The 27,143-nt window shown below is 39.5% G+C and overlaps 1 protein-coding gene across 5 annotated transcripts in view; it reads left to right on the forward strand.

Annotated features, from left to right (window-relative positions):
• The window catches only part of NBEA (neurobeachin), an 843,583-nt gene that overhangs the window by 555,217 nt on the left and 261,223 nt on the right, over positions 1–27,143 (forward strand). For all 5 annotated transcript variants that reach the window (XM_077806446.1, XM_077806437.1, XM_077806454.1 and 2 more), the window contains one exon: positions 4,143–4,267. In XM_077806446.1, the coding sequence (XP_077662572.1) occupies positions 4,143–4,267 (125 nt within the window). The remainder of the gene's footprint in view (positions 1–4,142; positions 4,268–27,143) is intronic.

Genomic DNA, 27,143 nt, shown 5'->3' on the forward strand with positions numbered 1-27,143 from the left:
TGGTGTTAGGGAAAAACAGTTCTGCTTGAGGTGCTGAATCTTTTGGATGAGCTAAGCTGAAGTATTGGCCACTAAGAGTCATTAAAGATTGTTCACTCCTGAAAATTTTTCATAGGTCAGTGTTATCTATCTTAAGTATTTCTAAGGTGACTACCACTGTGACATCCAAGTATGGAATCCAGATGCTAGACAACTTTAATTATGATGCATTCTTTAGCGCCAGACTTTTAGAGCAAATAAGTCTGAGAGCATTAGGTTAGGGATTATGTTCATAGCTTTTTTTTTCTTTATATCTTTACTCTGATCCCAAGAAAGATGTGGCAAAATAGAATATGGGGGAACAGTCCCCCCAGTATATCAATAATATATAAGAAGCCCTAATGATTTTTACCGTGATGAAACTCAACAATTCAGAAGTTACTGTATGTTAACCCATCTGTTTTTCATCCCTCTGTTGTCTCCAGCAATAAGGCAAGGAGGGGTTTCTATCATATTGAAGATTTTGCTTAGAGAGTTGACAGTAGGTTGGGAGCATATCAGGTTAAGATCCAGAAACCCTTAGTTTACATGTCAGTTACCAACTTCTACACAAACAGCTTAATGCCCCAGCACTGTAGCACAACCTATGTTCTGGCCTGTGAGGCCATGACAACATCCTTGCATCAGATGGCAATAATTAGCAGCTTAGTTACTTTTACAGTATTAACTCCCACAAGACTCCACCAGAACTTGAGCTCTTTGTTGTATTAAGTGATCCAAAATCTGCTATTTTTGCAGGATTTGCTTTTCTGGTTCTGTGTTACTTTTTTTTTTTTATCTCACTTATGTTTCACAGAGGTTTGAAAAAGAAAATGCCAGAGTGGTAGTTTCCTGCCTGCTCCCCAAGAGTATTTCTTCTCTTCCTTGGTTCAATTTCCATATGTGTTAACTTTGTAATTCCACCCCTGTTGGATTTCAGATTTTTAGTCAGTTTCTCTCCCCCCAGCTATAGCATATCCCCTGCTCAGAGGTAATAGGAAGCTTAATATCACCTCCTTCCCCCCATCACCACTTCTCCTTTATCATGTGATAGGTAATACATTGTTGTCATTAGCAACGGGCAGCGCAGTAACTGCTACAGTTAAGGTTTCTTTTATAATCCCAATTCTCAATTGTTTATAACTTTCCCCAACTTTAACCTTTTAGGCTGAAATTTTACGAATTAGACTCAGCTTGAAGGTGATTTTCGCTGCCACCCCAGAAAATATGAGCTGAGCAAAGGCAGTTCAGTGGCTGTTGAATAAGAGAAGAGTAGAAAAAATAATTCCTCTTTATATAATGTTTATAGAAGTTAAATATGTAAATGCCATGTGTTTTGAGAATGAAAACAAATGCAAGATGCTAAATGTGTCTTTAAGACTGTAAATACATTTATGCAGAATTATATTGTATTTGAGAAATAATGTGTGATCATGTTAAAATTAAACTATATTGTAAGGCATATGCACAAGGGGACAGAGATGAGGTCACATGTGCAACCTTAACTTTGGCATTTTCTAATTTTTGAATGCACCATTCATCCTTAAAGTTTTCTTAATATACTCTCTTTGTTGGAATAGTATTTACAGGTAATATAGTTTGTAAAGTGCTTTGGATCCCACTGGGTGAAGTACACTGTTAAATGCAAGATAATTTTTCATTACACAATAATTTTAATTTAATTACACTATAGACCATGATGAGTGAGCCAGTGCTAATGTTGCACAGTACCATGTAAGCAATAACAATGTGGTTATGAACTTAGTCTCTCTCCAAGGGTTGGCAAAGGGCTGGGAGTCTCATTAAAGTCATGTTCTCATCCTTCCAGTGAAGAGTCTTCTGCTTCTTAGTTTGTTGAATCAAATAGTTGTGTGGAAAGCATTAGGTAGGAATCTTGTCTGGATCATCCATCATCCTGTATGAAGATGCAACAAAATTCCTACCTGACCCTTGCCAGCCATATACTGATGGCTAGGGGCCTAATCATTGGGGTTCAATCCTCTGAGGTGGTGTGCATCCTCATGTCCCATTATACTTTGGTGTGGTGGAACTGGTTCTAGATCAGCAGAGATTGTAAGGCATAGGGTTGCTTGTTGGAAGGATGGGGGTTGCTGTAGTTTGAGATTGGTGACATTGTAGCACCTTTACAGGAAAAAGGAAAATCTAGGGAGAAAAAATTTGTTGTACTGTGAAAAGCTGTTTACTTCTGTGATCAAAAACAAGGTAAAACCAAACCTGAGATTCTTTTGAGGGTTTTGTTTTTGAAATTTTGATTTTAAGGCAAGATTTTGTATTTCAGGTTTCAAGCTCGTGTTAAATTATTTTATTATGAGGCCCTTAAGCAGAGTATTTTCCAGTACAATCTTACCTGTTTTTTGTTGTTCCTTTGTTAAAACACTTGCTTTGAAAGCTGTTTTGCTTTATTGCTGGTTAAGAGAATACAGTATTTTTCTTTGTTCAAACTGATTAATGTTCTATCATCATGGAACATGATTTGAAATCAAAATATATCTCAAAAGTCAAATATTCCTAATTTTTTAGTGTGGATTTGTTATCTGTACAATATTATGTTATTCTTCTCAGATCAGTGGCCTTTTTTTCACAAAGAACAGCCACAAAATCCATGTGTTTTTTAAAAAATAAGGCCTTTCCTGCTCCTGTTCCAATATGTTTATATTTTTAAATAGGAGCAAGAAAGGGATTTTGCTAATCTGTTAATAGTTACTCATTAAAGATTTTTCTTCCTTCTCTCCACACAGTAAAAAAATCTTTTAATTGGTTATTAACAAAGATAATATGATAAAATGTGTGTGTGGATTTGATGCTGTTTCATAAATCTAAATAAAGGTCATTTTGTATCAAAACAGAGAAAAAGAGACCTAGATTGTACCTGTCTCCTCATTTCTGCTCAATGAGCCTTTGAGCCCCTAAGCAGGGGTCAGACACAGCGTAGTCCTTGCAATCTTGGCACATAAAAGCCATGTGAGTCTAGTAACAACTACAGGGTAGCACTCCTGGTGCTAACATATGATCCACTGCACCACCCAGTACAGCTGGGTCAGTGAATGGGCAAACATGTAGTGAATTCCCTTTAAAAGGTTGTGGAAGGGGTCTGTTGTACCTTTGCACACGGTCATGATGCCTCTAGGAGTGGCTGACAGTACAACTACTCCTCATAATGAAGGCAGGCAAACATTTAAAGCACAGTCTTGTGTAGAGTATCCTACAATGTACTTAAAATATTGGACAGGTAGATGAAATATTCCACCACAATCTTAGTACTAATTTTGTTTGGATGTTTACTAAACAGCCATCCAGTCCCATATTTAGTAATGAAGTTAAATTGAACACCAAATAATGACATGAATTTGCATTTTCAGTTGGATATAGATTAACAATGGTTTCTGTCTCAATCTGTGGAACTTTAATATTGGTTCTGAATGCAAAAAGGCAACGTAACATGAAGATGGTCATGGTTGTTAATGGCTTGTATTAGCTGGAAGCTATAAAATCATCCAAGGACTCTGTTAGTGTTGGAATAATAATTTGCCAAGACAATTACCACATGGTGAAATTTTTTGCAGCTCTAATTCAGTGTTATTAATAATGAATAAAATTGCAATTTTCTCAGGTTGCTGGGGGCAGTGGGGAATTATTTCAATGAATATTTCAGCACATTAGTTTAATCATAGTTCCACAAAATTCAAGTGGGCAATATTTTATACTTCTAAGTTCAGTCTGCTAAGGGACCATAGTCATTAAATTGCAAACTATTTGCACTGAGATCCATTCTATGATTTACTAACCTTGTTAAAAACACTGTAAAAGAAATCAAGCTGTGCCATTAATACTTGTAATTTGATGCTGCATTTGTTAATGGGCTCACTGTGATTAATGTTTTTAGCAGTAGACAGAGCATTTTGAGACAGACAGGGCTGAGCTCTTTAATGCTGAAATACTAGTAAAAATGTTAGAATATTGCACATTTTTGTAATATATATTTTTGCTGGAACATTTTCCTTAATGCCACTGAAATATAGAAGCAGTATTGTAATGATATGTGTATGCTATATGTAAATACAGTGCAAGTTCTAGTAGGTACTGACGTGTTCTCTATTTTGTAGCCAACTGCATGACTTCTGGCGCTTGGATTATTGGGAGGATGATCTGCGCCGGCGAAGGCGATTTGTTCGCAATGCTTTCGGATCCACTCATTCTGATGCCCTCCTCAAAGCTGCTGTGGAATATGGTCAGTACTAACTCACCCCCTTTTTAATAATGGGGCTATTTTGTTGTCTTCTATGTCCATATTAGAGTGCTGAGGTTTGTCATTTTTTTTCTCACATCGTAGTTTTAGGAAGCTGGAACAGGAATTCTTTCAGCCTCATTTCTTGTTGGGCCAGAGGAATTTCTCTTGGATGCTGTGAAACACTCACTCTTCCTAGTTCCCCAAGGCTTAGCAGTATTTTTTTCAGCAGTAGCAGAACCAGGTTTAGAGTAACGGCAGAGCTCAGGGGGTGATGAGCCATTGGCAGTGCCACCTTCAATTATACCTATTGGCTTGAAAAAGTGTCGCACATATACATAAAGGCCACCCCCCTTATGCCCTGGTACCCCTTATTAGCTCTTCCACTGCCTTTTGAGCATTCGCAGACTCCATTGGCCCTAGGATTCAGACTGGTATAAGGAATCAAACCTGACTCTCCTGCTTGGCAGAGTATGACTCTTAGGCCAGTGAGATGATATAGCACAACACTAAGACCTCTTTTCAATGAGGTTTATAATTTGTCTATAAAAATATTGAAAGCATTAACTTGGCATACATAATCTAAACCAGGAGTAATGTTTATCTGAAAATCGTGAAATACGTCAATAAATCCTTGTTTAAACAAAGCTGCTTAGCAGTTTTGCTCAGTGCTTTAGGGCAGTCATGAGCCCAGCACTTTATCTCGGGGTTCTCAACCTTTGTCTTTCTGAGGCCCACCTGACATGCTATAAAAACTCCATGGTCCACCTGTGCCATAACAACTGGTTATCTGCCTGTAAAAGACAGGGCTGGCGTTAGGGGGTAGCAAGCAGGGCCGTTGACTGGAGCCCCATGCTACAGGGGCCCCCCCATGAAGCTACATTGCTCAGGTTTCAGCTTCAACTCCGGGTGGAGCTTCAGATTTCTACCCTCGGCCCCAGCGAGTCTAATGCTGGCCCTGCTTGCCAGACCCCCTGAAGCATGCTTGTAGCCCCCCACGTGCCTCAGACCCGTGGTTGAGAACCACTGCTCTGTTGGACAAAGGAACTTCACAGCTAATCTCCAAACACCTGGAGGGATGATAGGCTTTTGGGGACGGTCTTTTACTGGGACATGGTTACAAGACTCACCTGTGACACCAGAGAGTTAGTTTCAGGGGTTTATAAGAACATAAGAGTGGCCAGTGATTCTTCTAGCCCAGTATCTTGTCTTCTGACAGTGGTCAATGCCAGATGCTTAGAGGGAATGAACAGAACAAGGCAATTATCGAATGATCCATCCCCAGTCATCCAGTCCCCGTTTCTGGCAGTTAGAGTTTTAGGGACACCTGGAGCATGGCGTTGCACCTCTGGCCAGCAGGCTGAACCTTAGTGGTGCAAGAGTCGAGAAGGAGATACATTTTTCAGACCTAGGTCTTGTGCAGTTCTGTAGACATCCACAAAGGCATTTTTTTTCAGGAAAGGTTCCTATCTACCTTTTTAAATTATATTTATAATTGAAAATAAAGTAGTCCCAGTATTAATTTTCACTGTATTTAGGGGTAAACAAACTTGAGCCAACATTATTCTTAAATAAGTTTAAAAGCCACATAGTGAAAATTGATGTAAGGAAAATCATTTTATGCAAATATGAGCTAAATCATGCAGTCCATTTGTAGCCAGAGCTTTCAGTGAAGTCACTGGAAGTTTTGACTGTGTTAGATATAATTCATGCTGTAGAGTTAATCCGTGGAACTCACCACTTCAGGATATTATTGAGACAAATAGCTTGTAGTAAGCTTCAGAAAAGATTAGATATTTAAATGAATATCAGCATGTACAATTATACTAGCTAGTATATTATTTATTAAAATATAAAGGCTGTCAATTGTAATGCTTCAGGCCATAAGATAATCAATAGCTGGGGTCAAGAACTAATTTTCCCTTATGGCATATGGTATTGCACATTTGACACAGTGGTGTGTTTATTTTCCCCCACCTTCCTTTGAGGCATCCAGTATAGAGCCACTGTCAAAGGCAGATGTCAAATCTTTAGTTTGAACTGCTGTAAAAATTACTGTGTTCCTTTTCAGAAACAAATTCTAATTTTAGCCCTAGTCTCTATTCTACTTTAATACAGAATTTCAATTTTGAGGAGGCTGTTAATATTTAAATATGTAAATGTTCTGATTTCAAACCAGCCTGAAAGCAAGAAGGAAACTGGTTTATAATCCCTAACATTGGCCTCTTAAGGCCTGATTCAGCACCATTTTTTAAGTTAATGGAAGTTTTGCCATTTACTTAAGTGGACTTTGTTTCATGCCCTTATAATGCAAATGATGTCCTCTTATTTCCCCTTCCACACCACAACTTAATGTGCCACTTCTGTTACATTTCAGCATACAAAAGGGAACCCCATATAGTTATACACATTTACCTTCAAAGCTGAAGTATTGCTAGGGTGGTGCAAGTCAAACTCTCATTGGTTGTGTTTCAAATGACAGTAGATGGAAGTTATCTTGTTGGCAGTCGTATAATAAATGTGTCTGATATGCAGCTTTCCCATAAATAAATTAAAAGCATGGTATAGCATTCTGGAGGAATTTTAAACAGCATGCATTGAAGTTAAAACCCATAGATTCCACCTTGATGTACTTACTTTTCAGAGGCTTGTGCATATGGATTTTAATATTGAAACTTTTAGTTGACCTTTCTCTGTGAGAAAACATCCTTAACACTGATGTTATTTTTATGCCTCTTGGTGATACTAATGAGTTGAATAATTTATGAGGTTGTCATGTGAAAAGGATTTGGTGCAGTTTGATGTACTTTCAGCCTCTGGTGTTGGAATGTGATTAATAAAGACCTAGAGGCATAGAATTTTTTTCCATGGTATTTTACTTTCATTGCATTTTTTGTTCATTTTGTTTTGATAATTTTATGTTGGAATAGTTTCATAGTAAAATGCTGTTAATGTCAAAAATGCAATATAATGTCACGGTACACAAGAATCATAACATGCAGTTTCCAACTAACAGGTTATTCCCTGACCTCACATATTTTATTTGTGGAAAATGAACTATTGATAAAAAAAAGTTTTTTTTTAAATGTTACTTCAATAGCAACCTTAAATCTAGACTGATCACTAGTACAAGAAATGCTATTTTTGGTATGAGTATAATAGTGGAAAACGTCTTATAAGTTTTTGTTATCTACATTGACTGTCAGTTATCAGACAAGGTTTTGTACATAAATATGGCAGTGGAGGAATGTTTAGTCGAAGCCTAAGTCAGCAAGCTCCTCCGTGTTTACGATCAAAGGCATCAACTTAAATAGGTCTGATCAGGCATTGCAAAAGAGAGCAGGCATCTTCAGCCGAGCAAAAAAACACAGAGCAAAGATGACAAAATTAATCAGTCATTTCTTTGGCAATAAATAATAAGATATGCTGAGGATTGCAGATGAGAGTTTCTGTGTTCCTTGGAGATGTGCCTGCTTAACACCTGATTTATTTGAGCTTGTGTAGCCATCAAGATATGACCTTGATGAGTAAAAGACTGCTCTACAACTAATCTAGAATTAAATCAGTGTTGATGGTGGATGCATGGATACTGTAATAATATGACGCTTGCAGTCATAAAGGAATAGAAAAGTCTTGGGAATGGCAAATATGGCTACGGTCTGTACACCTGTTCCAGAGAAGCAATATCAAAATGTTTGTTTCCTCCTTAAAGAACTAAAACGGGGGTGGGGGGTGTAAAGCTTATTCTGACCATGGAGATGGCTACTTTCTATAGGAAATATCTGTTTTGTTAATGTTCACCCACCTATCTAGGTGTATTATGATTACATTCTAAGAAGTCTCCTATAAGTGTTATCAATACAGCTAGTATTTAACTATAGGCTCATTGTCGACCAGTTTATACATATTGAGGTTTCCATGTTTGGTACAAACTATTGTAAAAGATTGAAGTTACTAATAGGTAAAAACACTTCAATAAATTGAAGCAATGTAAAGTTTAAAACAAATCCCCATGGATGTATTTTAACTACCCTTTAAGTAGTGCTCTGTTTCACAGTTGTGCCTGCAACAGTAGGGTGATGATCTGTTAGGTCTTTTCCATCCTACCTACCTGCCTCCAGCTTTCACCCTGACCACACCACACGATCCATTGTCTACAGCCAAGCTCTGCGATACAACCGCATTTGCTCCAACCCCTCAGACAAACACCTACAAGATCTCTATCAAGCATTCTTATAACTACAATACCCACCTGCGGAAGTGAAGAAACAGATTGATAGAGCCAGAAGAGGTCCCAGAAGTGACCTACTAAAGGACAGGCCTAACAAAGAAAATAACAGAACGCCACTAGCCGTCACCTTCAGCCCCCAACTAAAACCCCTCCAACGCATTATTAAGGATCTACAACCTATCCTGAAGGATGACCCAACACTCTCACAAATGTTGGGAGACAGGCCAGTCCTTGCCTACAGACAGCCCCCCCAACCTGGAGCAAATACTCACCAGCAACCACATACCACACAACAGAACCACTAACCCAGGAACCTATCCTTGCAACAAAGCCCGTTGCCAACTGTGCCCACATATCTATTCAGGGGACACCATCACAGGCCTAATAACATCAGCCACACTATCAGAGGCTCTTCACCTGCACATCCACCAATGTGATATATGCCATCATGTGCCAGCAATGCCCCTCTGCCATGTACATTGGTCAAACTGGACAGTCTCTACGTAAAAGAATAAATGGACACAAATCAGATGTCAAGAATTATAACATTCATAAACCAGTCGGAGAACACTTCAATCTCTCTGGTCACGCGATTACAGATGTGAAAGTTGCGATATTACAACAAAAAAACTTCAAAACCAGACTCCAGCGAGAGACTGTTGAATTGGAATTCATTTGCAAATTGGATACAGTTAATTTAGGCTTGAATAGAGACTGGGAGTGGCTAAGTCATTATGCAAGGTAACCTATTTCCCCTTGTTTTTTCCTCCCCCCACCCCCAGACGTTCTTGTTAAACCCTGGATTTGAGCTGGAAATGGCCCACCTTGATTATCATATACATTGTAAGGAGAGTGATCACGTTAAATAAGCTATTACCAGCAGGAGAGTGGGGTGGGGGGAGAGAGAACCTTTTGTAGTGGTAAACACCCATTTTTTCATGCTTTGTGTGTATAAAAAGATATTCTACACTTTCCACAGTATGCATCCGATGAAGTGAGCTGTAGCTCACGAAAGCTTATGCTCAAATAAATTGGTTAGTCTCTAAGGTGCCACAAGTACTCCTTTTCTTTTTGCGAATACAGACTAACACGGCTGTTACTCTGAAATCTGTGAATACTATACATGAAGGCAAAAGTGTTTGTAGGCTGTTAAAGTAATTTGCACAGCTGAGTGTAAAATTAGAAAGATTTTAACAAGTATCTTTTGTAAATGTACCAATATCCTATACACTATGCCAAGTTGCTTGTTTTGTTCTTTTCTCACTATGATAGGTATGGTAAAATGCAGTTGCACATCTCATTTTTGTGAAGATTACAAGGGAATGCAGTCATACATTCTTACCCCGGTTTATTTTAGCATATTAGAATAAGCCATGTAGAATCGTAGAATCATAGAATATCAGGGTTGGAAGGGACCTCAGGAGGTCATCTAGTCCAACCCCCTGCTCAAAGCAGGACCAATCCCCAATTAAATCAACCCAACCAGGGCTTTGTCAAGCCTGACCTTAAAAACTTCTAAGGAAGGAGATTCTACCACCTCCCTAGGTAACGCATTCCAGTGTTTCGCCACCCTCCTAGTGAAAAAGTTTTTCTTAATATCCAACTGAAACCTCCCCCACTGCAACTTGAGACCATTACTCCTTGTCCTGTCCTCTTCTACCACTGAGAATAGTTTAGAACCATCCTCTCTGGAACCACCTCTCAGGTAGTTGAAAGCAGCTATCAAATCCCCCCCTCATTCTTCTCTTCTGCAGACTAAACAATCCCAGTTCCCTCAGCCTCTCCTCATAAGTCATGTGTTCCAGACCCCTAATCATTTTTGTTGCCCTTCGCTGGACTCTCTCCAAATTATCCACATCCTTCTTGTAGTGTGGGGCCCAAAACTGGACACAGTACTCCAGATGAGGCCTCACCAATGTCAAATAGAGGGAACGATCACGTCCCTCGATCTGCTCGCTATGCCCCTACTTATACATCCCAAAATGCCATTGGCCTTCTTGGCGACAAGGGCACACAGCTGACTCATATCCAGCTTCTCGTCCACTGTCACCCCTAGGTCCTTTTCCGCAGAACCGCTGCCTAGGCATTCGGTCCCTAGTCTGTAGCTGTGCATTGGGTTCTTCCGTCCTAAGTGCAGGACCCTGCACTTATACTTATTGAACCTCATCAGATTTCTTTTGGCCCAATCCTCCAATTTGTCTAGGTCCCTCTGTATCCTATCCCTGCCCTCCAGCGTATCTACCACTCCTCCTAGTTTAGTATCATCCGCAAATTTGCTGAGAGTGCAATCCACACCATCCTCCAGATCATTTATGAAGATATTGAACAAAACTGGCCCCAGGACCGACCCCTGGGGCACTCCACTTGACACCGGCTGCCAACTAGATGTTGTAATGCATGTAATGCAGCATGTTTGAATTAACAATAGCTGGCAATACTGAGTGAGGTTTTGGTTTCACACTTGAAAGGTTTTTTGTTTAAATTGAAGCTCTAATGGAGTTGCACAGGTAGAACTAACTGAGTCTTAGCTAAAAAAAAAAAAGTAATGCACAAGAGAGAATAGAATCCATCTCCTTCCCCCATACTTTTTTGGGCTCTGCAGTGCTAACATGAGTGAAAAGCAGTAAACACTAAGTTCTGTCATTTAGTGTGCAGATATGATGGCATATGTACCTGGTAAGCATATGTGTGGTAAGAAGTTGCTCTTTTGATACAGTTAATTGAATAGCTTGCAAACAGTGCAGGATTAGATGAGCCACTACAGTACCCAGCTAGGACTGTGAAACAGAGTACTGCCCTAAAGGACATTTAAAGAGCAGAATAGGGAGCTTATTCAAGCTCTGAGGGCTGCTTCCCCAAAAGCTTAACTTCCACAAACAGTTGTGGTGTTGTGCATTACAAAATTAATAGACCAGGTCCAGCAAAGACTATACTTGCAGCCTGCACTAGAGAAAGTAAAGATGAATAGATTGGTGCCCAAGTATCTGAACATTTGTATAAAATGTGTTGAACCCCTGTTACTGTCTGTGCTCAGGAACACTTGGCCAATTAAGTTGATTATAGTGGTCACAATGATGGGTCATGAATTCCAAGAATGAAAAACCTGCCAATTATATGTCCAACCTTTGAAGTGCAATTGTGGTTGTATTTTAAATGAGCAATATGGCAACAGCTTCAAACCTGTGTGCCAAAAGCAAGGCCTCTAATTCATATTTAAGCATCTAAATAAAAGTGACCCGATTTCAAGAGTTGTTCTAGCTGAAGGAGGCTACCTATACATGGCTTTTTCTGGGACCTGTCACCAATGCTCAAAGTTTCAGTGAGGGTTGTATGTGTTCAATCCTTGAAAATCAGTTTGCTTTCATTTCTTCAGGAGCTCCACCGTTAAAACAAATGCCTGGACTTTTGAGTCCATGTCTATCCTTGACTATCTGAGAGCTGTTTTTCCCACCCCTAGTTCCTGGGCACTCCACATTTGAGGTTCCATGCTCTTGCAAGTTGGCTTGTCAGAGAAACTAAATGTTATTTTAATTGTCCTCCCTTACCCAAAAGTGTCAAGATTTTCACCTCTTGTTTTTGCTCTGCTGTAGCATTGTAAAAATGTTGGTAAAATGCTACCACTGTTCAGAGCAACTTCTAGGCTGCCTATGGAAAGCTGCTTTGTAAATTGTCCATCCCTATAACATTTTAATCTCAGCTACTCAAGAAAAATTGTAACCTGAGGCTTCCTTTCATGTCACTCCTAGCAATCATTACAGTTTCTTCAAGCCCCTTTCTGATTGCAGTCAGTCTCTTGAAAGCACTTTTTAGCAATGAGCATCCTTCAGTCTCACATCTTCACTTATTGCTCCAGGTCTGGTACCTTATTACCTGCCTTCAGTATCTCTTCAGGTAACAGATGTTTCTTCCTTTTGTCTCTGAGAATAGCCAATGACAGTCTAAATTCAAAAAATGTCTTAGAGAAAGCAAATTTCTTAGATAAATTGAACATTATTAAAAGCAAATTTAAAGGTATGTGATATAGCATCATCTCTAGCTAAAGGTCTCAGTAACATCCTCACAAGATAGGTAAAATCTAGTTACAGTTACATTCAGCAAGCATTTACTTACAATGAGAGTGATCTATTGCCAGTAGTAAAGATGTGGCAGACCAAGTTATGACTTCAGTTTTAGCTGTGAAACTCCATTTTCTTCCAGAATTATACTGTGCAACCCAACTTGACTGTCAGATCCCTGATCAAGTTTGCAGGCATTGGAGAAAAAATATTTTACTTGTAAACTGAGCAGATTTGTTGTGGAGTCAGATCTCCAAAACACCATTTTAGAGTCAATTTTCAGTGTAAGACAGCACATTAACAATTTTCAAACTTTGAAATGTATGTAATATTTTAATAAACATGAATTAAAGAAAAATTAAATCCGAGGCTGACACAACTTAATTTAGCTTTTATATTTAATACTAATTTGTTTTTATTATCAAGCCTTTTCTTTTATGTTAGTACTTTTCATGGACTGAAAACAAAACAAAAAAAGAAGCAATTGACTGAGGTTAAGAATGTAATCTTCAGGAGAAAAATACTTTAAAGAACACCATCCAAATATCTTTAAAGCTTTGTCGTGAACAATTTTAGGTATATTGTACACAATAGATTTTCATATAATCAAGGTCCTCCTAAAACATCTCTGATGTCATTCTGTTGATGGATAATCAGATTTTTCTTATAATTCATACTTGTCTTTCCCCTAAATGTACAAGCAACAGAAATGTTTTAGGTAGCCACTTTTCAAGATAGGTTAGTGCTTGATCTAAAGAAAATAGTAACACACACAATACAAAAAATGTTGGCCACTAGAAATACACAACCCATACCTATGGCCCAAGAGCCTTCCAATCCTGATTTAATTATTTAAGAAACATTGCACTTATACATGTATAAAAGAAAGGAAAAAGCAAAAAGCTAATGACTACAAAGAAAATCTGTAATGCAATGCATGCTTAGTTTTAACCTATATACAAGGACAAGATGACACTTACAAGCAGTTTTAAGGAGTAGCATCTGCTTTATGGGCAGATATTATGTAGATACTAATCTAGATATTACAATGAAGAGTACTTTAAAATATGTATGTGATAGTAGTAGTACTAATGCATTAAAGGTTTCCAGATGTTATCAAATAAGTCCCCTCTGTTCTTCAATCTAAATGTGATCATTACAGAGGAAGCCATGTGAGACAGGCATGTAAACCATTCCGCTTCAGTTGGAGCAGCATTGTCTTTCCATTTTCTCAGTCTGACTTTTTGCTGCCATTAGTCCAATTATCAACCAAGTCTTTTTGTTTGCAGCCAGTTCCCCAATTTAATATAGATAAAGCTACCCTGGCCAAAATATTGGACTCAAGAATTTTGCTGATTCTCTCATATTTTCAACCAAAAATTCATCATCCATCATCCCCTAAACATGTTAGCACAGTTAGATGGAGAATTTATGTCCAACATAAATTCAACTATCTTAAGCCTAAATTGTATGTCTTGAAGTACAATATAAAATATGTGCATTAGTTTGAAATACTGTGATTTGAGATTTGCATCTGCAGCTTTATATTATAGCCCAACAGTGCCATCCACTGCTTCTCCAAATAATCTTCCAATACATTTCTTCCCAATTTAGTTTTAAGAAAGACACTACATTGTAATCGAATTCCATTAAAAATTATCATATATACGAGGATGCTTCATGTATATAATTATTTTTAAGAAACCTAGATCCAATCATAGTCTAAAGTTTTTCAAGAGGGGTAATTAAGCAGATTTGCAATGCAAGATCTTAGTTGAAACAATAATTAAATAAAAAATACACAGGATGTTGCCACAAACCTCTTCCTAGTGATTTCTAGCTCCCAAAAAACTCTTAACTATATTCTCAATACTTCGATCTGCCATGATGAAGATCTCCTTTGGAATGATAACCTACCATAATATAATACAATAAATATTCAAAGTGATACTGATTTTTTTTCTCATTATGGAAGCTCCTGTACTCTGACTAGCTAAGGAGACCTGATTTACAGAAGCACTCTCAGGTTACTTTACAATAACTGTAAAGTGTAAAAATCTACTTCCTGTGTTTACCTGAGAAATTATTAGCCACTCGAAGCACAAGAATTTTCATAGTTACTTTATGGTTAGTTCTCAGTAACTGCCAGAGATAACTTTAGCGTAAGATCATGGGTTCAGTTGTTTGCACAGAAATCATGAAACCAGGGCTGTAAAAACAGACAAACATATGCTTCTCTTGGTCAAGTGTGGAGGGGAGACTTGGGGACAGGTTGGGGAGTGACCCTGCCCCATACTCACCCCGCAGTAGTGACTAATGTCCCATTTGGCTGGGGTCAGCTCCCCACTTTAGATGTATTTCCCTCAATCCCTGGAAAAATCACGGAGCCGGTCCTCAAGGAATCAATACTGAAGCACTTAGAGGAGAGGAAAGTGATCAGGAACAGTCAGCATGGATTCACCAAGGGCAAGTCATGCCTGACCAATCTAATTGCCTTTTATGACAAGATAACTGGCTCTGTGGATGAGGGGAAAGCAGTGGACGTGTTATTCCTTGACGTTAGCAAAGCTTTTGATACGGTCTCCCACAGTATTCTTGCCAGCAAGATCATTGGGCTCAATGGGTAATGATCAATGGCTCCATGTCTAGCTGGCAGCCGGTGTCAAGCAGAGTACCCCAAAGGTGGGTCCTCAGGCCGGTTTTGATCAATATCTTCATAAATGATCTGGAGGATGGCGTGAACTGCACCCTCAGCAAATTTGCAGATGACACTAAACTGGGAGGAGTGGTAGATACGCTGGAGGGTAGGGATAGGATACAGAGGGACCTAGACAAATTAGAGGATTGGGCCAAAAGAAATCTGATGTGGTTCAACAAAGACAAGTGCAGAGACCTGCACTTAGGATGGAAGAATCCCATGCACTGCTACAGCCTAGGGACCGAATGGCTTGGCAGCAGTTCTGCAGAAAAGGACCTAGGGGTTACAGTGGCCAAGAAGCGGGATATGAGTCAATAGTGTGCCCTTATTGCCAAGAAGGCTAACAGCATTTTGGGCTGTATAAGTAGGGGCATTGCCAGCAGATTGAGGGATGTGATCCTTCCCCTCTATTAGACACCTCTATGGTGAGGCCTCATGTGGAATACTGTGTCCAGTTTTGAACCCCACGCTACAAGAAGGATGTGGGAAAACTGGAAAGTGTCCAGCGGAGGGCAACAAAAATGATTAGGGGACTGGAACACAGGAGTTATGAGGAGAGGCTGAGGGAACTGGGATTGTTTAGTCTGAGGAAGAGAAGAATGAGGGGGGATTTGATAGCTTCTTTCAACTACCTGAAAGGGGGTTCCAAAGAGGATGGATCTAGACTGTTCTCAGTGATAGCAGATGACAGAACAAGGAGTAATGGTCTCAAGTTGCAGTGGGGGAGGTTTAGGTTGGATATTTGGAAAAACTTTTTCACTAGGAGGGTGGTGAAGCACTGGAATGCGTTACCTAGGGCGGTGGTGGAATCTCCTTCCTTTGAGGTTTTTAGGGTCAGGCTTGAGAAAGCCCTGGCTGGGATGATTTAGTTGGGGATTGGTCCTGCTTTGAGCAGGGGGTTGGACTAAATGACCTCTTGAGGTCCCTTCCAACCCTGATATTCTATGATTCTATTGACCTTGGGGTGAATCCTGAATAGTGCTGTGACCCCATAGACCAGGAGTGGGAAGCCCAGACCTGTGGGACAAGATCCACTGATACAGGGTAAGTGTGGGACAGGCTCACTCTTCAGGCTTCTCCCTCCTTAGTGGGCAAGGATTAGGTTTGCAGTGCAAGGACAGAGGATGCTGGTGCAGATGGTCAATGCCCCATCAGCAGTATAATATACTGCATCCCTTGAATCAGGAAGTTATATCTGCCCATTACTAAATGTCCAGCAAATCTGCAAATTTCATTAATGATTTTCCAAGCTTTGTGTATCAGAATCTGTTATCCAAAGTTCAGGTCTTGTCAGATATCCAAAATTTATGTCAAAACTGCAAATCACTTTTGAAATATCTTGATTTTATGTTTCAAATGCCTTTCCTCTGATATCTTCTGAAATTTATACCTTTTGATACCTTCTGCCTTAACCTATCCCATGGCTTCTATAATAGATGTCACTTTGTAGAATGTTCATTCTTTTTGCCAGCATATGATATGGCCACCTCTGCTTCTGACTTCCTTCAGCTGAATCAAGTCAACTCCAAAATGTGCAAAAGGAACAAAAAAATACCCAAAAGCAAATATAAATATGTGAAACTTCTTAAAGGACCAAAACTACCAATAACAATGAACAGCCTCATCGTTCTTCTAGCTGCTGCTTTATCCTTTTCCTTCCACATCCACTGTGTATGCACAAACACACCCATGACACCTTCCATTCTTTTCAACATGGATCGCTTGTGTGCCAAGGAAAAGAATAAGGCATTGTGATTTAAAACGTGTTTAAAATTGTATGGGGTGTACTCTTGTTCTTTGCATTCAGTTGTATTGCTGAATAGCAAATATAGAAGTCATTAAGCCTGGGGAGAAGGTTCTGTGCACAAAGCACTCCATAGAGATGCTTTAGGAGAGTGTTCTGGAAGTGGGAGTTTGACATCCTGCACACTTCTCACAGCTGGCTCTGAGTAGCACTTCAGAGTCTGATTTCCATCTGCCCTTCACACCTCCCATCTTTCTGCTTAAAAACTCAGTTTGATGGTAGAATAGGAGCACCCCTACTCAGTTTTAACAATTTTTAAAATTCCTTTCCCCACCCCCATTTCTTCATCTCCTCCTCCACTTGGTTGCAGGAGTCTTTCACTCTAGTAACGAGTTGGCTGCAATGTTTCAGTTGCTCTTTAGGTGGGTTTTGTTTGTTTTCTTGCCTGTTTGTGGTTTTACCTTTGCTGTTGCTTCAGATGGAGGATGAAAACTCTGCACCTAGAGGGGTTTTCCTGTAGAGAAGTGCTTTATATGAATGGGTGTGTTAACAGGACACAGGGGCTGAATTAGCTGGATTGAGTGGAGGAAGATTAAGCAAGCACTATTTGGGCCTAAATCATCCCCAAAGGTTTTGATTTTAATAACAGAGAACAAAGCCCATCAAATACAGTTAGTATCAGAGGGAGCTCGTGGGGTCTCATGAATGTATTTCTAGCCTGCTGGTATAGACAAAAAATGTAAGGTTACTAGCTCCATTCCCTGCTCCCTATACCATGCTCTTGATGCATACAGCATTACAGAAAAATTTAGCCCTTTTATGCCAGTTAAAGGGGCCAGAGTATAAAAAGGGACCCGAGTGAGAAAGAATTCCCTTGGCACAGGAACAGAGGAAGACCACAGCAGGCTGTCCTCAGAGGACATCATCACAAACCCTGGTTTAGAGAGGATAGGCAGGGGAAGGAGGAGTATGTCATTGGTGGGACTGCAGCTCTCACAGCTACTTAGAATCAGGAGGGCATATAATAATGGCTTAAAAATACCTTAGTTCCCCACTCCTCTTGGGCTGTGAGTTTTGCATTTTGCTTCTAAGAGGCACAGTATGGATGTCTACTCAGTGGTTTCAGGTTACAAGTCCTAATTTCCCATTTACATTGCTCCAGTAGCATAAAAAAAAACAAAAAAACACAACACACACACTTTAGTGGACTGTAACAGTCCCTGGGAAATATCTCCTGGATAATGAGATTTCTCAGCTGACAAAAAACTAACAGAACAACTCTGCACAGAATGAAGAAATGGAGGAACTGTGAATCAGGGCTAATATATTTATTTTCAACAAAGAAAGAAGTGACTTTTGTTTGTTTTGTTGTTGTTCTGCCCCTCCCTCCCACCCTAAACGTTTCCACTCTGTTACTTCAAAACCCATACCAGTTCAAATTATATTTATGGGATACTAAAAGTAGTAGGATTTGAACATAAAAGTACATAGGAAATACCATCTTGCTGTTTGGAACACATGCTCACATATATGCTCATTGGGCACTGCATACCTACACAAGTGAGTGAGTTTCAAGATCTGTACCTTACTTCATGTACCACTTGTATTATGGTATTACGTTTGGTTCACAAAAAGCCAGCAGTGTTGTGGGACAAATCAGATGCTTATGTGTTTCAGCAAAGTGCTTTTCTTCAGCTGAGATTATAAGCTTATGGTATTCAGAAGCACCCAGGGGTTATCAATGTTCTGTACTTACTAAAAGGAATGCCTATTTCTAAGGAAACATTCTGAAACACACCACTAGCCAACGTGTTTGGAAAGAGACTTTATTACAGAGATCTATCAGCCAACATCTCATGCATATTTCAAAACACATAATATATTTATTTTAATATGATGCACATTATATTAAGATTTGGCTTTTTCTACAGCAGTTCTGCTCTATCCTTATATACCTAGGGATCCTCTTACCCATTATTTATATAGGGCCCTGGACTTTATAATAGTCATTCTTTTCTAGCTAGAGAACTGTGTTCAACTCTTGAAGAGTTTTTCATTGGTTTTCCTTTTGCCACCCAAGAAAGCACTCAATCCCTCTCTTCAAACAGCTGAGCATGCTGTCTCAACAGCATCTCACTTCCAGCCAGCCTGGAAAGTGGTCTTGCCAACTCCTGTGAATATAATGTGAATAATGAGATTTTTAAGGATGTTTCACAATAACATGAGAAGTTTGAATCTTTCTTGCATTCCTGGAAAGCAAAACTAGAGAATCAGAGAGAAACTCAAACAATGTTCTATAGTTTAGGAGAAGATATCGTAAATCAAACCCCTAATCCCAATTCTGACTGCTACTAAGACTTCTGTGCGGTTAAGATTTTTGTGGTTAATCTTTGTTATGAGCCCAGGATTCAAACCTTGTAAGGTAGCTACCATTCACCAATTTCACAGGTGACTGTGAAACCAAGACTGTGCAAAAGGTCACTTCAGGCAGAGCTGGGAATAGAACCCAGGGCTATAATACAACTGAGCCAAATCTTGTACACTTGCCACACATCATTTCAAAGAACATATCAAATTAGGTGATTTTATAATTCATGCTAACACAGTGTGACCCATTAGCAACTAGACCACATAGAGAGGTTTATGACTCTGCTGCTGTTTCTGTGCTAAGAGATCTGGATTAAAATCCTGGTCCCAATGAAGTCAATAGCAAAACACTGCTTGAGTGCGGTGAGGTATGATTTCAGCCCTCGTTCTTTAGAAGCTCATGCCTTTACAGAGGTCCTGGGTTCAGTCCCAGACAGGGACATTTTATATTTGTCCATGCTCTCTTTAACTTCTAGAAAACTGCTTTCAGAGCCAGGAATAGAAACCATGAATCCTGATGCTCAGCATTCTTCTGTTGTCTCACAACAGCACTGGCTCTGTGTGTGCATCCCTGTATGTGCTGGCCCATGCAGAGGCTAAGAACAGGCTTTCTCCCAGAAGCTACTGCTGTAGTTGAAGTGAAAATGAACTGTACTGTGGATTCAGAAGGTTGTGGAGTCAAACCTTAATGATGACCTATGTGAGAGTGAAAATAAAATTTGCATCTATGTATAAAAGTTAGTGCAAGGACCATAGAATTATTGTTGGAATGATTTTATATTGCAAAACATATTTAAAAGTGAATCTGCATATTGAGCTGTTTGCTTTACTATTCTAATTTTATTATTTGCATTTGTTTAATGGAAGCTGTCCCTTTAAGAATAAGTGTAGCTGACTAAGAGATTTTGTGTATGTCCAAAGAGCAGAGACCCTGCTTGTGTAAGTTCCCAGAAGGTCAGAACTCACTTGGATAAACTTATCTTTCCAGAGAGCAAACCTCATTCTTGAAGGTGCAACATTTGCAATTATTGGATGCCACTAGGCATTGCTGATGAGCTAGAGCACCTTTCACCTGTAGATCACCAATTTGAATCCTACCCACAGTAGAGCTTAAAAGTTGTTCCCATCTCATGGATATTTACTAGTATCTATGTGAGATGTTTGGTGAGTTCCAGTTCCTGCTCTCACATCATAAAGTCACCACCATTTTTTGCGGTGCATTATAAATTCTTTGGGTCAGGGACTGTCCCTTTCTCTGTGCTGCACAATGGGGCCCTGATCTTGATGGGATCTCAGACACATCTCCTGTAGTAAAGGTGAAAATTGCCATACTAAACATTTGTTAGAGCTGGCAGTAATTGTCACACATGCACTGGGGATGCGAAAAAACTGTAGAAGACAGTGGAAAAATAGTTGAATCTTTATCATCATTATTTTGGGGCAGTCTCATTTTGGGGGGGTGGGGCACTCAATTCTTGAACTTTGGGGATCGGTAGTACTGGAAAAGTGGGAGATTCCAGGACTGAAACCAAAACATGTTTCTCACATGGCACTGCACAGCTAGGATAGCCAACTTTCTAATTTGTGAAAATTGGACACTGAGCTGCAGAACCTCCCCTGCCCCCTATTCTGTCTCTTCCCCCGAGGCCCTTCCCCCCATTCCTCTTACATCCCCCCCCCACAGTGTCATATGGTGCCCTCTCTATCCCCCTCCCCCTGCCCGCTGAGCAGGGCTCCAGGGGTGGGGTGAATGGTGCAGTGCAGGGGAGGGAGAGCCACACTTCAGGGGTGGGGGGTGATGGGGAGGATGGGACAAGGAGAACCATGCTCAGGGGATGGAGGGGTGAGTGGGGCAGGATGGGGGAGGAAGAGGCATGCACACTGGGGATGGAGGGGTGAGTGGGGCAGGGTGAGGGTGTTGCCACTACCTCTCTCCACCAGAGCCATTCCTGTGCGCTCTTCCAGGCTCCAGCAGTAGCTACTGTGCTTACTGCCCCTCCAGTGGTGGAGGTTGGTTACTGCAGGTAACCCGACTTTCAGTATCGGGTCAGCAGTGCTGACTGGACACTGCCAGGTACCCTTTCTGACCCGACTTTCCGGTCGAAAACCGGACACCTGGCAACCCTATGACCAGTACTATCATGAAGTTATTTGTCTGTACTAAGTTTTGATATTTCTAAAATGGGGGGTTGAAGTTATTTATATTAAATTTTATATCTCCCAAGTTGAGCAACTTTTCCTTTTCATTTATAAACTTTGTTAACAGCAAGTCACATTAACTGCTGGCATAAATGGGTACAACTCTGGTGACTTTGACCTGGAGTCCCTATGTTCTGAAGGCAGATAAAGATACAGAATGCACATTTTTTCTGTAGCACATGTGCTGGTGTGCTTGTTTTTGAGTTTGGAATATTTAAACTAAAGCCCATCAAGGCAAAATCCAAACTTAGTTTTTGAAGGATTGCACATCTGCCATTTATCTTTAATCTTAGAAAACCCATTTTATCAAATTCTCTTTCAAAAGCATGGAATGCATTTTTCAGTACTCACATTAAGAGGATTAGTATATTTACCTCTCATACTTATGTAGTACCACATTTAAATTCAGTCACATTTTCTCTTAACTTTTTAATTGTATTTTGCTATTTATGAATACCCTCTTTGGTGGTCTTTCTTAAGAAATCTTTGCTTACATAGGAATATTTTGAATTAGGAATAAATGAAATTCCTTTTTTGCTGTCAAAACCAAATTATGAAAATGCATTGCATGGCTTTGAAAATCAGTACACTCTATTAGCAGACCTGTCAATATAAAAAGTGCATTTCATTTCCACCTCTTGCTCTAATAACCTTTTCTGTGTTACTTGCAGGCAGTTCACATAATCAGAGTATATTGTCAGCTTACTGGAGTTGGGGAAGCATGAAATGAAAATCGTGTTAATATTGATCCAATTCTCTTACTTGCAAGTGTCCTTGGTGTCCTTTCCACTGAGCAATAACTGTTAGTTTTATGTAGTTATTTTCCTCTTAGTTGTTACTGTAGTTTTCGTAAAATGGTTGCAAGCACAATTAGGGATATTGTTTCTATTGCTTGAAATTAATTTTCTTACGTGTAATATTTAATAATTTAAGACAATTCTAAGTGATCCCTAAAATAGCAGAAAAAATTAATGCTATCTAATTTACTAGACTACAGTGTACACAAAGTGGTTTAATTTTAAGACAAAAACAAAACTGATTAGGGGTATGGATCAGCTTCCATATGATGAGAGATTATTAAGATTGGGACTTTTCAGCTTGGAAAAAAGAGACAACTAAGGTGGGATATGATAGAGATCTATAAAATCCATCACTGGTATGGAGAAAGTAAATAAGGAAGTGTTATTTACTTCTCCTCATAACACAAAAGCTAGGTGGGTCACCAAATGAAATTGACAGTCGAGGTTTAAAGCAAACGGAAATATTTCTTCACACAATGCACTGTCAACCTGTGGAACTCATTGCCAGAGGATATTGAGAAGCCCAAGACTATAACAGGATTCAAAAAAGAACTAGATAAATTCATTGAGGTCCATCAATGGCTATTAGCCAGGATGAGCAAGGATGGTGTCCCTAGCCTCTGTTTGCCAGAAGCTGGGAATGAGAAACAGGGGATGGATTACTTTATGATTACCTGTTCAGTTCATCCCTTCTGGAGCACCTGGCATTGGCCACTATCTGAAGACAGGATACTGAACTAGATAAAACTTTGGTCTGACAGAGTATGGCCGTTCTTACGTTATGTAAGACATTATATTAGTTTGTAACTGACACGAGTTACGTACAATATGGGCTTATTCTTCAGCCATACCATCTGTGGAAGTTCCAGTGACAAACTACATTCTATGCCCAATCCAAATATTGGATGATCTTGAAAGAAATCCAGGAAGTAGAATAAGGGGCTCTGCTCTCTTATATCTGAGAATGCGTTGCAGCATGCGCTGAATTGGGTATTTCCAGATGTCATTACTCAACTATACAGTCATAAACAAGTCAGTAAGGGCTTCATTTTCAGAGGTGTGGAACACTTGCAATCTGAGCTAAAGTTAATGGAAGCTGTGAATACTTATCACTTCTGCAAAGCAGGCCCATAACCTCAGTTATACCTCAGTTTATTCATCAGTAAAATAGGATAAAAATGCCTTCCGATTTTTGTAATGTGCTTTAAAATCTGTGGACAGAAGTGCTATGTAAATGCTAAATATTATTATGAAGACAAGGTGATGGAAGTTATATCTTTTATTGGACCAACTTCTCTTAGTGTGAGAGAGAAGCTTTTGAGCTTACACAGAGACCCGAAGAAGAGCTTTGTGGAGCTGAAAAGCTTGTCTTCTCACAAACAGAAGCTGATCTAATAAAAGACATTCCCTCAACCTCCTTCTCTCTCTCTCTCTGTAATGTCTTGGAAACATCACAGCTATAACACTGCATACAAATGTTATGACTTTCCTTATGATAATTTTTACAATAAATAATAATCTACTACATTTGAGTACACAAGTCACTGATTTTGACCTTGGGCAAGTTGTTTAACTTCTGCAGCTCTGTTTCCCAAGAGTAACAATTACAATGGTGATATGTACTTACTAAAGTAAAAGGTTTTGAGTTTGACAGAAGAAAAAGTGGTATATAAGTAAGTGTTTGGACTCACCCAGCAGTGCCTCCTGCTGGTAGTCATCAGGAATTAGCTTGTCCAGCCACCGGAGCACCCTCTGCAGGCCGGTGAGCCGCCTTACCTCTGGCCCCCATGTCCCTCCCAGGACCCAGTGCCCCTTTCCCTGGGGTGCTGCCTCCCCCAGCAGTACCCCCACACTCTTAGGTTCTGGGTCTCCCCACCCAGAGGGACCCCCTCCCTCTAACCCCACCTCCCCTCAGTCTGGGCTACTGCCAGTCCCTACTTAGCCCCTTGTATCGGGGGCAGACTGCAGTGTACACACCACTCATCACAGGCAAGGGGGTTTTGGACTCCGCCTACCTATGGGCTGCACCTCTGCAACCCTGCACCTATTCAGCCTGAGGCTTTCCAGGCCGGAGCTCCCAGTTCCTCTGGCCTTTCCCCAGCCCTGCTCTAATCTAGGTGTCCTGCTCGGCACCTTGCAGCCAGGCCCTTCTCCCTGCAGAGGCATACTAGCTGGGCTCCTGGCTTACAGCCTCTTATAGGGGCCAGCTGGGCCTGACTGAACTGGCCACAGCTGCGGCTGCTCCCTTAATCAGCCTGGGTTTTTCCCCACAGCCCCAGCCCTCTCCCAGCGGTGGCCTCAACTCTATCAGGGTCAGAGTGAGTAACCACCCCGCTACAGTAAGAATAAAGTATTAATTTACAAACTACACAATGTCAAAGAGTATAGTATATTACTGTTAGAGGACAAGAGGAAAACATAAGCTATTAGCTATAAAAAAGCAGGACAAACTTTTTTGTGAAACCTTCTGGTTTTGTCTGTTGTGGTATCCTAAAACCAGTTTTTGTGTGTGTGGGTTTTTTTAAACAATTTGATATTTTTAAATTTATCTTTTTGTTAAGAGTGCAGTATCTATAATAAGTATACAATAATTTTTCATGTCCAGATAGTTTTTCTCCCTCATTTCTTCAGATATGTTTAATCATTAAAGTGTAATATAATTTAAGTTCCTGTGGCAATACTTAACTTCAGCCTATTAAGATACAGGCTTCCCTTGAGAATAGTTACCATTATGGTCTTCCCAGGAAATAATTCTATGTCAGTCAGTGCTACGAAGTTTCAGAAACACATTATGATAATATAATAACTCTAATGGGCAAATCCTAACCCTCTCTGCCAGTATGGAGGGCCCTATTGTAGCACAACAAGTGGTGATCTGCTGAGGAAAAAGAGGAGGGCAAATTTTGTGACCATGCACCCGAGTGCACGTCACACCCTTTACATGCAATGAATCCAGCTCCCCAGGGGCTCCAGGCATATAAATGCACAGCAGGGTTTAATATGTATGGGAGATAGTGAGCATGGAGATTCGCCAGTCCTACTGGTCTTGGCAAAGTGGAGCAAATGGGCTATTAAGTAGCTATGCTCCACAGCCTGGACCCCACAATGATCCCCAATGCCTAGCTAATCTCTTGAATATGGTTACTGAAGGCAGGATTCTCAACTATGTAATATATAAATCAGGAAAAAAATGCACTTGTGCACTGACACTCTGAAGCTTTTCCTGTAATATGTTCATGTATCTTGCAGAGCATGACTTAAAGCTCATGCTCAAATAAATTGGTTAGTCTCTAAGGTGCCACAAGTACTCCTTTTCTTTTTGCGAATACAGACTAACACGGCTGTTACTCTGAAACCTACCATTTTTATGTTATCTGCTTTTGAAATAATCTTACAATGTACCTGCCAAAGTCTTTCAAACTTATGAGATTTGTTATATTTTACTCATGATATCATGTCATGGTTATGTCATCACATATGACATAATCCCTTGAGAGGAACTAATTCCTTAGTTCCCTTGTTTAATTAGAAATTAAAAACCATTTTAGAGAATAAAAATGCAACAACAAAAAGCAGTGTTTTACAAAGCATTACATGTCAGTGCACTTTGAGGAGGAAAACCACCCTTTTTTTAGAAAGTTTCCCAGGGGAGCTGAAGTTCACAAAAACTTTTCTTTACCTTCTATAAAAGAGAATTTTTTTAATTAAATGCAGCATTTTGCTGTAAAGTGGACAGACTACTTCTGTCAAAATGCTCTTTAGAAGCCACATAAAGCTGTAAAAGACAATATATGAAAAAACATTCTTAAATAAAAGAAGAGCACCATCCCATGAAGCTGATTTCCAGATGTTTGGAAACATTAGAATTTCCTGTCAGTACATTTAGGTAACATTAAAATGGGGTTAACTTTCCATTCTGCCAACCCTCTTCAAAGATGAAAGAGAGTTCTCTGCATAAATTGTCTTATCTGTAATTCACTGAAGTAAACTGTGGAATCAACTTTGTAAGAAGCAGTAGTTTCCTTTTGCTAGTACCATAGCTACCAAGCAAAATTCTCTTAAAATTAATAATATTTCCCTTTATATTTAAAATAAAATTAGGTCTGTTTAAAAATACTCTGTTTTAATAGATAATAAGCAGCGGGTGATATATGTAGTTCAGAATTTTTTCTTTTGCATTTATCCTGAACATTATAGTACTCCCTGTAACGAACCACAAATTATGTTCACAAACATGTTTAAATCTTATTCAAGAATAGGGTTGCCAATTTTGGCTGATTTCATCACATGACATAATCTTTAATTCAAGATTAATCTTTAATTTCTGGAGACTCCAGGGCAATCCTGGAGGATTGACAACCCTATTCCAGAAAGACATTGTTTGTAGGCTTGGAACTCAGCAAGTTAACTTAATATGTAATATCTGCTGTGACTGGAATAATCCAACTTGGAATTTACTAGTTTTATTGAAAATGGAACAGGAAAATACAGATGTTACAACAATAAAAATCTCTGCAACCAAACAAAATAGATGATTTACTAAAGGAAGAAAGATATGATATTTTACATTTCATTGTTTACATGGAATGTTTATAGAGGCTGTATCTATTTTATGACATTCATGTCTTCCCATTCATTAGAATTTTTTAGATGTTTATTTTGAGGGGATTCCCAAGTTGTTGATCCCCATTCTTAATAATGAAAAAAACCTAAAAAAAAAAAACTTTCTTGACTTTGCAGTTTGTAGTTTTGCAGCTTTTCAGAAATATAAAGCATGTATATTTT

Source organism: Eretmochelys imbricata, chromosome 1, assembly GCF_965152235.1.
Source record: "Eretmochelys imbricata isolate rEreImb1 chromosome 1, rEreImb1.hap1, whole genome shotgun sequence".
Lineage (NCBI taxonomy): Eukaryota > Metazoa > Chordata > Testudines > Cheloniidae > Eretmochelys > Eretmochelys imbricata.